The 14,898-nt window shown below is 33.2% G+C and overlaps 1 protein-coding gene across 1 annotated transcript in view; it reads right to left on the bottom strand.

Annotated features, from left to right (window-relative positions):
- LOC114326928 (probable sodium/potassium/calcium exchanger CG1090) overlaps positions 1-14,898 on the bottom strand; it is a 273,633-nt gene that overhangs the window by 38,425 nt on the left and 220,310 nt on the right. The window contains exon 5 of the mRNA XM_028275391.2: positions 6,852-6,993. Coding sequence (XP_028131192.1) covers positions 6,852-6,993 — 142 coding nt within the window. The remainder of the gene's footprint in view (positions 1-6,851; positions 6,994-14,898) is intronic.

The following is a 14,898-nucleotide window of genomic DNA, read 5'->3' on the forward strand; positions in this document are numbered from 1 at the left end:
AAACAATTTTTTTCTTCTTTTTATCTATATTAATTTAATAAAAAAAATTTTTTTGTGCACCCTGTATAAATAATTATGCTAATGTCTATATTACTGAATAGAAAACTAAATAACCTTTCAAATTAGCTATCACACAACCCCTACTCTCATTTAAAAAAATCATCGATTACGTCATCACGCCCAGACAGATGACGTCACTAGTATTATATATATGCCAAAAAGTCCTAATTTAAGAATAAAAATCGACCTGTCTGATGATTTCTCTTTAAATTTGCCCTTTCTCGAGATAATGAATTTATGCAAACTCAAACGTCCACACTTACACTACAGTGTCGCGCCCGCTTGATTAGCAATTAAAAAAAAGGGGCTTTCGATATTGTATTGCAAAAAATTCTTCGGGGTTTCATCAATCAATGTTTAAAGAATATCTACCTACCTTGGCAACATTGAAATTTTTAGTTAAATGTCCGATTTAGGGTTAAAAATGGCCGATTTCGCAATTTTCAAAATTTTTAATCGCTTATATAACAAAAACTATTAACTTAAAGAGAAAAGTCACCAAAGACCTTTTCTGTTTGGAATGTTTTAAAAAACCTAAAAAAACTTTGTCCGATGCAAAAAAAATAATTTTAGGAAAAACCCATAATCTTTCCCCTCGCCTGGCAAGGTCTTATGCTCTTCAGAATCGCCTGTCATTGTACACATTTCTTCTAAATGACTTACTCAAACACATACTTAAATTTAAACTTTACAGGAGAAAGTTTATTTTACCCCCTAAATTTGCACTTTTCGATTCACCTGGTAGATACACGTGTACCGCTGATGCCTGCCAGGTCATGGTTTTTAGCCTTGGTGTGCTATGAATTATCAATAGACAAATTTCTAGCCTTACAGGACGACCGTTAGTCGGAGGGTTCGCTAGCTCTTAGACTATTAGTAAAGTGTTTTTCGTCACGTCCGTGAACGTCATGTCCGTGAATTGTTATTTTCCACGGACGTAGCAGAATATCCACGGACGAACCACACTGAAGAGATTAGATCCAGAATCGAACTTAAAGTGTCATCATTTACTAAGATGAGATTTTTACCGAGCTGTGACCTGAGTTTGGAAACCAAGATGCAGATAATGAGGTGCTACGTTCTTCCGGTATATAAGAGTTGAAGTCTGGATACTGAACCACTAAAACGAAGATCGAAGCGTTCGAGGTGTGGATTTGCAGGAGAGTATTATTGAAGATAGCTTATGTGGATCATGTCACCAACGTCGAAGTCCTACAGCGCATGAGCAAACAAATAGAAGTGTTTAACTTAGGGAAACAACGTAAGATTAAAAGGTCGCCTCATATTATAATGCACGTCGCGTTTTCGTCACGTAGCGTTTCGTTTGCGAAAAATATAATTTAATGGTTTTTAACTTGAACCATTCATATTGTGCGTATAAGACACGTAACGTAGCGTATAAGACACGTTACGTCTGCGTTCGGTTCATTCGAAAACAATATTTTTCGGATGTTGACAGATACGGGTCGTTTTCCCCTTGTTGTTTATGTAGGTATTTCTTTGAATTTGATACCGAGTATTTAGACCGGTCAGTATCGTCGCCCTCGCTAGCGAAATTATTCCGATTCGATTTTTTGCACAAATTTACTCAAAGAGAGGTTCTTATAACATATCCACAGGGTGCCAGGCGGTGCCGTGGTCGAAAAATTGTTTAAACAATCTTTTTTAAACAAATTCACAAAAATATTTTTTCATTCGAGCAATATTTTTTTAGATAATTTGGGTAATTCTGAGCAAAAAAGGTTTCTTGTCATTTTTCTCTAAAATTGCGAAAAATTAAGGCTTAATAACTCGATTAAAAATTATTATTATGAATTTCAATAAGTGACCAAATCAAGTTTCAAACAACTTCTTCAAGGTCCTGAAGAGATTTTTGTCATATTTTATTACAAAGCTGTTATTTTTAACTATTAACAATTACCGCTATAGTCCAACTGTATCGTCGCCCCCGTTAGCGAAATTAGATTTTTTTGCACAAACTTACTCAAAAGAGGTCCTTATAACACATCAACAGGGTTCCGGGCGGTTCCATGGACTAAAAATTGTTTAAACAATTTTTGTTAAACAAATTCACAAAAATAATTTTTTATTAATAATTTAATTAAACCCAAATTAATAATAATTTGAGTTATTCTGGGCAAAAAAGGTCTCTTGTGATTTTTCTCTAAAATTGATTGTTGTCGAGTTATATGGCCATTTCCGCATTTTTGCAAGATATGTTTTTTGCTAAGAATAACCCAAATTATCTAAAAAAAAAAAATCGTCCGTAATGAAAAAATTATTTTTGTGAATTTGTTTAATAAGAATTGTTAAAGCCATTTTTTTTAACAACGGCACCGCCCGGCACCCTGTGGATGTGTTTGTTATAAGGACTCTTTTTGAGTAAGTTTGTGCAAAAACATCTAATCGAAATAGTTTCGCTAACGGGGGCCACGATACAGTTGGACTATAGCGCTAATTGTTAATAACTAAAAATAACAGCTTTGTAGTAAAATAATGACAAAAATCTTTTTGGGACCTTGAAGAAGGGGTTTGAAACTTGATTTGGTCACTTATTGAAATTCATAATAATATTTTTAATCGAGTTATTAAGCCTTGAAAATGGCCTTTTCGCATTTTTCAAATTTTTAATCGCATGTAACTCGACAACAATCAATTTTAGAGAAAAATGACAAGAGACCTTTTTTGCCCAGAATGACCCAGTTTATCTAAAAAAATATTGCTCGAAATAAAAAAAATATTTTTGTGAATTTGTTTAAAAAAAATGTTTAAACAATTTTTCGACCACGGTACCGCCCGGCACCCTGTGGATATGTTATAATAAGGACTTCTTTTTGAGTAAGTTTGTTTAAAAATATCGAATCGGAATAATTTCGCTAGCCGGGGCGACGATACTGCCCGGTCTAATTTAAAAAGTAGTTTTCGAGGCAATTTGTCATGTAAACATTTGTTGTGACAATAAACACATCTGCACCACACCAAACTGAAACCAACGTAAACGTTCTATGTATGATAATGTGAATGGGCAGTCCGATTGACGGTCTGCAAAACGCTACGTGCCGAAAACGCGACGTGCATTATAATATGACGCGACCTTAAGTAAGCTTCGACGATGTGATGTGCAACGAAGGAACATATCGAATTAACGCTTCTTTCACACCAGTGACGGCCGGTCAGGGTCGGCAGGGTCGGCAGTGCACCCACACATTTATAGATATTATAGATTTTTTTAATATTCAATTTAATTAGAGTTTATGTCATTTTTTGTATCTGTGAAATAAAAAAAAACTGTCAGATAATACAGACTAAATTTTATTCATGGTTTTTAAAAGGATTCGACCAATCCGAGCGTTAAGTGATCCCTGCGCATAAAGAGACTTTTCAAACACTGAATGATCCGAGCCATTCATCTGACTGTTCAGCTAGCCGGCCCCAGCTCCTCCGTAGCTTGAAGATTTACACGTAAAACTCAACGAAAAATACAAGTCGATGAGCAACCAAACATATAGGGGAATGGGGGGCATGACGGGGTCTCGAGGTAAGACGGGGTACCACACACAGACAAGAAACTACAGGTTGGTGAATATCATGCAGTAACTCAATAGGAAGAGTCATTCGACTAACGGTCCCTGCAAGAGAAACTGTGAATGAGAGTGTACGCGTTTTTTGTTTACAAACGGAAAACTGTTTTAGCGACCCGTTGATCTAATTTTGTGCAAGGACAACCATCGTTATTTTAAGGTAATTATGATCACCTCATTAATGTCTTTTTTATCGTTGTTTACTAGTATTCTTATTTTGATAATGGCATATTGTTTATGTGAATACGTTAAACATTTAATTACTGAATTTTTTTTGTTCAAAGTTACCTTTTGAGGCAAGATGGGGTATTGGGTGCGGGGTATGATGGGACATTGGTGGTAAGTCTGGGTTAATTTAAATTTCTTAATAAATACCATTGGATTATTATTTTAGATAATACCATGATACGTACTTACAAAAAAAAACAAAAAGAGGAGAGTGGTCGAAAGATGCTATGAAAACAGCCATAGATAAAGTGACATCGTCAGAACTCTGGGTAGGCTGCCAGATCTGTGGATGTTGAGCTCACAATGCTTGTGCTAGGATGGACAATGAAGATCTGGAGCAAATACACATTTTTGTTTGTTTTGTGAGAATTAATTAGCATCACCATTATGCCCCAATTCCATTACCCCATCATACCCCATAGTATGGGGCAAGATGGTATTTCATAATGTTCTTATTAATGGCTAATTGTTGAAAAATGTGATAGGTTGATTTTCCAAACATTGTACCAAATCATAGTTAGATTAATGACGTAACGTGCCATCAATTAGTAATAGTAATAAACGTAGTAATTATGTTGTATTTTTGTTATTTTCCTTAGCTACCCCATCATACCCCCCTTCCCCTATTTCTCCGTAGGCATTAAGCGGCAGGTACAGCATATTTAAATCTGCCGGTTTCATTTGGAAGCATCGGCAGAAATTGAAAAAATAATCACGCCGTTTTACGTCGTTTAATTGATATTGTATTTTTTTAAGCTGTCAGGAATTATCATTTATTTATAGATATATAATATCGTATAATCGTTATATCATATAATTATAGATAACTAATAAAATTGTTTAAAAATACGATTTGGATTTTCTAATGTACTTTCTGATTCTAAGATATTTAGCGGCATGTCTAAATCAGTACAGAATGAACTAATATAATTAATTACATAGTTACATTTTGAATAACGTTATTGGATCTGAGATTCAGAAAACGATTTTCTTTTCGCTAGAAGTAGATGAAACTTCTGATTATCATGTCATTTACAATAATTATCAATTGTTGTCTGATACGCGTTACGTAGTAATATTTATGAAAAGTTTTAAGGCTTTACAGACGTGAGTAAAAGCTATAAGGCAGAATATGTTTTTGGTATTTTAAAGAACAGATTAAAATTTTTTGATATCAAAAATAAATTGGTAGGGCAAACTGGGGCAAACTTATGACGGCGCTGCCGTGATGTTTGGTGAATTGAACGGTCTCCAAGCAAAAGTTAAAACTATTGCACCACAAGCTTTATTTGCTCACTGTCATGGGAATAGAATTAATTTAGTTTTGCAGGATACGTGTAAAAAAATTAAGAATATCGTCTTTCCGTGCCAGTTTAGCTCGCCCAAACGGACTACTGTTTTAGAACAATTTGTTTCGAAAAAAAAAAAACTGCAAACAGTTTGTCAGACGCGATGAAATTTTAATCTTCGGTTAGTTTCCACTGTAGCAGATTTTCGTGGACAGCCTTTGGAAGTTTTTTTAATTTATTATCGAAGGCGACGATTTTGAAAGTTGTGATGTGATATCTTGATCCGTGAAGCAATCGGTTTGAAAACTTTCTTAAATGATTACTCGTTTAATACTCTTTTAAATATCAAACTGATTTTGAAACATTATTTATTTCAAAGATAGAATAAGAAAACTGGTGCAAAATCTCAAAGATTTTCGTAATGATAGTAGTTTTCAATATATAAGCAGTGACGTTTTGGGTTCGCTTGATATTTCCGAACCACCCCAAAAAAGACACAGGCATGATACATATCTCGAAAAACGAGTATATTTTGAAACTTTGGATACCTACTATGTATTATGCAAATAGATACTCGTTTTTCGAATTTAGAAGATTTGCAAATTTTTGACCTCTTTGACGATTCAAAATTTAAAAGTTACCTTCGCCAAAGAGCTTTCAAGATATTTATTATTACAATTTACTTAAAAATTACGCTGATCCAAATATGTATTTTCAGAAAGTTAGATAAGATACAAAATATGTATAATTTTATATAGTAAGTACTGCAATTCATTACAACAAACTGATCATCAATTCTCTTATTACCACCAACTTCTGCTTTAAATGAACGGGATTTCTCTTGTCTCAAAAGAATCAAAACATATTGTCGAAACACCATAAAAAAGAGAATGTCAAGTAAACCAAACAAAAAAATCTCCTATGATGATTTAAGCCTTTTAATTAGATGGTATGCCTATATGAGGAGACAAAAAGACCTTGCCGACCCTGTCTCTAAGGCCACGAGCCGCCACTGTTTCACACACTAGGAATTTGAACGTGCGATCGCTAGAACGCACGATGACATTAAAATGGTGGTTCAAGCAATCCCATGGTAACTTTTACATTACACCGAACGTTCCAACCGCCGTGTAATGTGAAAGATATTCATGGGATTGCTATAGCCACCATTGGAATGTCATCAAATTCTTAGTATGTGAAACGGAGGTTAAACTCGTCATACAGGGCAAAATATTTGGCAAAAAGGGACCGGGGAAGTCATTATATCTCGTGGCTCAAAAACCTTCGAGAATAATTTGGAATGACCTCTGCTGAACTGTTGCGAAGAGCGATCAACAAAAACCATAATAGTCACTGATATAAATGTCACTGATAGTAAAAATTGTAACTTGCTATATTTGTTTAAACTTGGGTTTTATAGTTGCTAAAAATAGGATATTTTATATAATTAAATAATATACCAATTTATTCTTAAACATTATGAACTCTAAATTCATGTTTCTTTCAAGAATTATAATGGTAAATTTGTTCCAAATGAAATTATATGCCATACCATTAATTTCTCGGTTCACGCTGCCTTTCGTTTCAATAACTTTACCGGTCGAACGCTTTTTCTACCTAATAGTATCTGCTAGCCTACCATTATTTGATGGGTGATAATTGCAAAGAAACTAGATACACTTTAGGCTCTTACCTTCACATATTCGATCTAAAGATGCAACAAAATACTCATCGCAGACAATTGCCAATCCCAGGAACATATATACAGCTACAATTATATGGATAATCAAACCACCATGTCGTCTTGCTCCAGGACTCATTATAGGATGTGGAAACTGAAAAAAGAGTAAAAAAGTATTAGTTATTTTGCGTACCTATTTTTAATTTATAACAAAAATTTTATTAATAGCCCAGTAAATGAACGGGAAATTCGGCGATACCATGTAATTTTCAGGGGCAACTCCGAATTGCATGAAAATTTGGATTTAGTTTCTTCTTACCGTAAATGAATAAATTGACTGATTTTAAGCAACTTTTGTTCTATAGAGTTTTTTACGTAAGTCAATACTTTTCGAGTTATTTGCCATTGAAAATGTTGATTTTTCGACAAAAAAACCTACGTTTTCAGACGGTTTTTCGCAAATTACTCAAAAAGTAAATATTTTATCGAAAAAAATATCCTTAGCAAAAGTGTAGCTTATAAAAAACAAAAAAAAAATGGTGTATCAGTAAAGTCTATCAATTAAATAAAAACAAAGTTGTAGCTCATGAAAAATACGTTCTTATTCGTCTAATTCCAAATCGAATGTTTTAAGGTGAAATTACCGAAAAATTAAGCACTTTTCGGGAAAAACCCATTTAAAATTTTTTAACGTGTTTATAAAAAGCTTTGTTTGAATTGTTAACAAAAGTTTTAGCATTAAAAATAAGCGAGTTACGCTCAAAATAATGTTGGCCCTCTTTTTTTGTAAAAAATCATGAAAATCTCGCCGTGTTTAGCTCCCCAAATGAAATTAATCGCTACCGCTTTACAAACAATTTACTTACCTATCTATTTTTTATATGATCTTTCAGTCTCACCGGTTTAAAGTGTTTATTTTTGAAAGGGTTATAATTGAGAAAGCTTGAATGGGTCACTAATCACGAGTGTATGCAAATTTTGAACAGCCATATATTAACCAACTTTTGTCTTACAGAGAAACAAAATGAAACTAGCATATTTATAATAGCAAAACCTACATTTTTTATTGTTTAAGATTTTTCTTATCACTAATACTTTTTAAGTTATTTTGAAAAAATGAAATTTTTCAAAAATTTTTAGAAATTTTTTTTTTAATATAAAACCAAATGTTTTCAAAAATAAGCACCTCAAACCAATCAAACTTACATATCATATAAACAATACACATACAGTTAAAATAGATGGTAAAGCCAAACGATTAATTTCATTTAGGGTGCTAAATAGAGGGAGGTTTTCACGATTTTTTTTACCAAAAAAAGTGGCCAAATTTTTTTCAGTGTAACTCGCTTATTTTTGATGCTGTAAACTTTTGTAAAAAACAAATAATAAGCTTTTTTTTGATACTTTAAAAATGTTAATAGGGTTTTCCCGAAAACCGCTTCTTTCTTCGGTGATTTCGCGTTGAATTATTCGATTTGGAATTAGACGAATAAGAACGTATTTTTCATAAGCTACAACTTTGCTTCTACTCAATTTGTAGACTTTACTGGTACACCATTTTTTTTGTTCTTTTATAGGTTACACTTTTGCTAAAAATATTTATTTCGATAAAATATCTACTTTTTGAGTTATTTGGGAAAAACCTGAAAACGTAGTTTTTTTGTCGAAAAATGAACATTTTAAATCGCGAATAACTTGAAAAGTATTGACTTACGTAAAAAACTTTATAGAACAAAAGATGCTTAAAAGAAGTCAATTTATCCATTTCCGGCCTTAATTTAAACACGCGTTTTTCACCCCCCGAGAAGGGGTAAATGTCACCCCCCAAGTAAAAGCAATCAACGGCGCAAATTCAACTTTGAAGTGGAGGGTAAGTAAAACCTAAATCCAAATTTTCATGCAATTCGGAGTTGCCTCTGGAAATTACACTCCAAAACTCGAAAATAATTCGATTCGTGCGAAGCTAGGACAAATAATACCCGCACAAATAATCCCGGACAAAAATCCCTACAAATTATCCCTGGACAAAAAATCTCCGGACAAAAAATCCCCGAACAAAAAATCCCCACAAAAAATCCCGGACAAATAATCCTCACAAGTTTTTTGAACAAAATATCTCCACAAAAATTCCCGGACCAAAAATCTCCAAGAAAGATTTGCTGTCGAATAGTTCTCTAAAAGTTTTCCTGAAATTTTAACAAATTTCGAATTCCAATTCCATGCTGAAAACTTTAAAAATTATACATGACAAAAAAATGTAAGTTTTTCAAAAATCGTGGAAAATATGGGGAATGGGTTAAGGCTCCGATTTTATGACACACGCTTGACGCGCATTTTGATAACGCGCGATTACAACTACATACATACATACATTTTACTTGAGACCGTTCACATGCCAACGCGCGTCTTAATGACCTAAAACGCGCGTTAGCATGTGAAGGGTTTTCAGTAAAATGTATGTATGTAGTTGTAATCGCGCGTTATATAAAAACGCGCGTTAAGCGCCTGTCATGAAAACGCCTTAGCTCATTCCTCATATCTTCCACGATTTTTGAAAAAGCTCACACTCCTTTGTGATGTAAAATTTGAAGTTTTCAGCATGGAATTGGAATTCGAAATTTAACATTTTTAGAGAACTATTCGGTAGCAAATATTTCTTAGGGATTTTTTGTCCGAGATTTTTTTTGGGGATCTTTTGTCCATAGAAATTTGTGGGGATTATTTGTCCGCGATTTTTTGTGGGGATTTTTTGTCCGGGGATTATTTGTGCGGGGATTTTTTGTTCGGGGATTTTTTGTCCAGGGATAATTTGTGGGGATTTTTTGTCCGGGATTATTTGTCCGGGGATTATTTGTCCGGACCCTCCACAATCGGCTGACCTAGATTTCTACTTTTCAGTGTCTTCAGAGCCACCTGTGGTGGAAGTTTTCAGCATGGAATTGGAATTCGAAATTTGGTAAAATCTCGGTAACATTTTTAGAGAACTATTCGGCAGCAAATATTTCTTAGGGATTTTTTGTCCGGGATTTTTTTGGGGATATTTTGTCCAAAAAAATTTGTCGGGATTATTTGTCCGGGATTTTTTGTGGGGATTTTTTGTCCGGGGATTATTTGTGCGGGGATTTTTTGTCCGGGGATTTTTTGTCCAGGGATAATTTGTGGGGATTTTTTGTCCGGGATTATTTGTCCGGGGATTATTTGTCCGGACCCTCCACAATCGGCTGACCTAGATTTCTACTTTTCAGTGTCTTCAGAGCCACTTGTGGTGGAAGTTTTCAGCATGGAATTGGAATTCGAAATTTGTTAAAATCTCGGTAACATTTTTAGAGAACTATTCGGCAGCAAGTATTTCTTAGGGATTTTTTGTCCAGGACTTTTTTTTGGGGATCTTTTTTCCAAAAAAATTTGTGGGGATTATTTGTCCGGGACTTTTTGTGGGGATTTTTTGTCCGGGGATTATTTGTGCGGGGATTTTTTGTCCGGTGATTTTTTGTCCAGGGATAATTTGTGGGGATTCTTTGTCCGGGATTATTTGTCCGGGGATTATTTGTACGGACCCTCCACAATCGGCTGACCTAGATTTCTACTTTTCAGTGTCTTCAGAGCCACATGTGGTGGAAGTTTTCAGCATGGAATTGGAATTCGAAATTTGTTAAAATCTCGGTAACATTTTTAGAGAACTATTCGGCGGCAAATATTTCTTAGGGATTTTTTGTCCGGGATTTTTTTTGGGGATATTTTGTCCAAAAAAATTTGTGGGGATTATTTGTCCGGGATTTTTTGTGGGGATTTTTTGTCCAAGGATTATTTGTGCGAGGATTTTTTGTCCGGGGATTTTTTGTCCAGGGATAATTTGTTGGGATTTTTTGTCCGGGATTATTTGTCCGGGGATTATTTGTCCGGACCCTCCACAATCGGCTGACCAAGATTTCTACTTTTCAGTGTCTTCAGAGCCACCTGTGGTGGAAGTTTTCAGCATGGAATTGGAATTCGAAATTTGTTAAAATCTCGGTAACATTTTTAGAGAACTATTCGGCAGCAAATATTTCTTAGGGATTTTTTGTCCGGGATTTTTTTTGGGGATCTTTTGTCCAAAAAAATTTGTGCGGATTATTTGTCCGGGATTTTTTGTGAGGATTTTTTGTCCGGGGATTATTTATGCGGGGATTTTTTGTTCGGGGATTTTTTGTCCAGGGATAATTTGTGGGGATTTTTTGTCCGGGATTATTTGTCCGGGGATTATTTGTCCGGACCCTCCACAATCGGCTGACCTAGATTTCTACTTTTCAGTGTCTTCAGAGCCACCTGTGGTGTATCCCGAAACGAACTAATTCTGGCTCTACCACTAGAAAAAATAATAAGATATTGAAATGTTTACGGACGTGTTAGCGACATCTATCTAGAGACAGAGAAAATCCTTTCTCGATAGGTCGGAATGCAGAATCCTTGGTGACTATCTACTGCCTGAGCTTTCTACAAATTTATAAAGACACATGCCGATAAATGGCGGACAATGGGAGAATCTACAATATGCATTTATCACATACTAGTTCGCTTCGGGATACACCAAAGGCAGCTCTGAAGACTCTGAAAAGTAGAAACCTAGGTCAGCCGATTGTGGTGGCCCCGAATAGTCCAAGCTGTGGGTGAAAAATAGGTCGATTTCAGGATATAATTCAGGAATTTTTGAAACCTATCAGGTGTTGTAAAGGACGATGCCAGGAATAACTTATACTAAAATGTAACCAAAAATTTTGTGCGGTTTTTTATTTATGACGATTTTCATTTGTTAAATTTGCAATTTTTAAAGATTTTTAATTTTGCAGCTTCGGATATTTATTTTAGAGAAAAACTTTTAAATAGAAAATTGTAGTAATTTAAAAAATATACAATTTGAGCCATGGCAAGTTTTATTTCCTTAATACGTTATTGCAAAAAAGCCTGCGAAAAGTCCAAAATGGCCGTTTTTTGCAATTGCCTTATTTATTGTAAAAATAACTTTTATTTATGTATTTTTTAACGCTTTAGAATGAAGATCTTTCAATACTAAACATAAAAAAAATTTGTAGTGCCCGATTGGTGAACTTGTTGCTTAGATATTATAATTTGTTTATACCAAAAGATCAAATGTCCAAGGCTATAACTTTTTGAAAAAAAAAATCGTACAGAGTTAATCCAAGATCCGCTCTCCTTCTAAAGACTTATATTTTTATATTCTGATGTAAATAAATGCGTATAACATTTTTCAACCTCTTATTTCGGGTTTGAAAATAAGGGGGCAAATTTCGTCATAAACATTTAGAACTGAAGCAGCCCCTGTACATCTTATGAGTTTCTAACTTGCACGTTATTGTTGCTGAAGACAAAATAAAGATTCAAAACCAAATAAAAATTTTCTACGACCAACTGAAGCCGAGATAATTGTTTGTGTTTTCTTAAATCGTAGTGGCTTTATTTATAACAATTAAGAAATTATTTCACCGTCATTGACTAAAGAAAGACCTATATTATCTTAAAATAAAAATTATTTTAACCGAAAATTAGATTTAATTATTAAAAATTATTTTTAAAGCGTAGTGGAGATTTATTTTTCTTTACGACTGTGATTTATTGTGTCGGTTGCCCTTAGCAACGGCTAGCAACTTATAATACATTGAATCACGGTTTTTGCTTTAAATTTTAAAGCACTGCCTGGATTGACATGAAATTTGGCACACATATAGATAACATGTTAAAGAATAAAAAAATGATATTGGGCCTCTGTGTGGTTTTTTCCTGGGGGTGAGTTTCACCCCTTATATAGGATAAAAGGAAGAGGATAAAACGTCTAATTCTAAGCACCTTTTGTTCTATAGCATTTTTTCATCAAGTTAATACCTTTCGAGTTATTTTCGAGTAAATACCTTCATTTTTCAACAACAAAAAGACACGTTTTTAGGCGGTTTTTGACAAATAACTCAAAAAGTAAGTATTTTATTGAAAAAAAGAGTTTTAACAAAAATATAGCAAATTAAAAATTGAAAAAAATGATGTATGCATGAAATCTCTAGACCAAGTAGAAACAAAGTTATAGCTAATGAAAAATAGGTTCATAACCGTCAAATTTCATACTCAATTATTTCAACGTGAAATAACGAAAAAATCATGCACTTTTTGGAGAAAAATCATTACAACTTTTTTAAAGTATTTAAAAAATATGTATATCTGTTTTTAAAAAAGTTTATAGCATCAAAAGTAAGCAAGTTACGCTGGCAATAAAGTTGATCTCTTTTTTTTGGTAAAAAAACTCGGGAAAGTCGCCCCCTAAGTAGCATCAAAAATGTAATTAATCCATTTTACTTCAATGTTGTTTTACTCGTGTGTGTGTGTCGTTTATGTCTGTAAGTTTCATCGATTCAAGGTGCTTATTTTTGAAGGGGCTGTAGTTAAATGGACTTGAACTAGTCAATAATCACGAATGTATGCAAATTTAGAACAGCCATATCTTAACAAATTTTTGCCTTCCAAAAAAAGCAAAAAATACAAAATATTCATAACAGTAAAAACTACATTTTTTTACTCTTTGTTATTTTTGGTCACATTAAAAAATTTTAAGTTATTTAAAAAAACATTTTTTTCAAAATTAAAAATTAAAACAGATTTACTTTAAAACCAATTTTTTTAATAAGCCCTTTGAACCGATGATACTTACAGATCATATAAATAATATATGAGCAAAGTAACTTGTGAAGCGGTAATGATTAATTTGATTTAACATGGTAATTAGGGGGTGATTTTTGACCAAAAAATCGGAGATCAGCTTTATTTTCAGCCTAACTTGCTTACTTTCGATGCTATAAACTTTTTTTAAAAACAGATATACATATTTTTTAAACACTTTAAAAAAGTTGTAATGATTTTTCTCCAAAAAGTGCATGATTTTTTGGTTATTTCACGTTGAAATAATTAACTTTGAAATTTGACGGATATAAACCTATATTTCATTAGCTAGAACTTCGTTTCTACTGGGTCTAGAGATTTCATGCATACATCATTTTTTTCAATTTTTAATTTGCTATATTTTTGTTATAACTCTTTTTTCAATAAAATACTTACTTTTTGAGTTATTTGTCAAAAACCGCCTAAAAACGTGTTTTTTTTGTTGTTGAAAAATGAAGGTATTTACTCGAAAATAACTCGAAAGGTATTAATTTGGTGAAAAAATGCTATAGAACAAAAGGTGCTTAGAATTAGACATTTTATCCATTTCCGAACTTATTTTGAACATTTATTTTTTCACCCCTTATAAGGGGTGAAACTCACCCCCAGGACAAAAGCACGCAGAGGCCCAATATCATTTTTATTCTTTAACATGTTATCTATGTGTTTGCCAAATTTCATGTCAATCCAAACGGTGCTTTAAAATTTAAAGCGAAAATCGTGATTTAATGTATTATAAGTTGCTAGCCGTTGCTAAGGGCAACCGACACAATAAATCACAGTCGTAACGAAAAATAAATCACCACTACACTTTAATAATCATTTTTAATAATTAAATGTATTTTTCGGTTAAAATAAATTTTATTTTAAGATACTATAAGTCTTTCTTTAGTCAATGACTGAAATAATTTCTTAATTGTTATAAATAAAGTCACTACGATTTAAGAAAACATAAACAATTATCTCGGCTTCAGTTGGTCTTAGAAAATTTTTATTTAGTTTTGAATCTTTATTTTGTCTTCAGCAAGAATAACCTGCAAGTTAGAAACTCATAGGATGTACAGGGGCGGCTTCAGTTTTAAATGTTTATAACGAAATTTGCCCCCTTATTTTCAAACCCGAAATAAGAGGTTGAAAAATGTTATACGCATTTATTTACATCAGAATATAAAAATATAAGTCTTTAGAAGGAGAGTGGATCTTGAATTAACTCTGTACGATTTTTTTTAAGTTATAGCCTTGGACATTTGACCTCTTGGGATAAACAAATTATAATATCTAAGCAACAAGTTCACCAATCAGGCACTACAAATTTTTTTATGTTTAATATTGAAAGATCTTCATTTTATAGCGTTAAAAA

This window comes from Diabrotica virgifera, chromosome 5 (assembly GCF_917563875.1).
Source record: "Diabrotica virgifera virgifera chromosome 5, PGI_DIABVI_V3a".
Lineage (NCBI taxonomy): Eukaryota > Metazoa > Arthropoda > Insecta > Coleoptera > Chrysomelidae > Diabrotica > Diabrotica virgifera.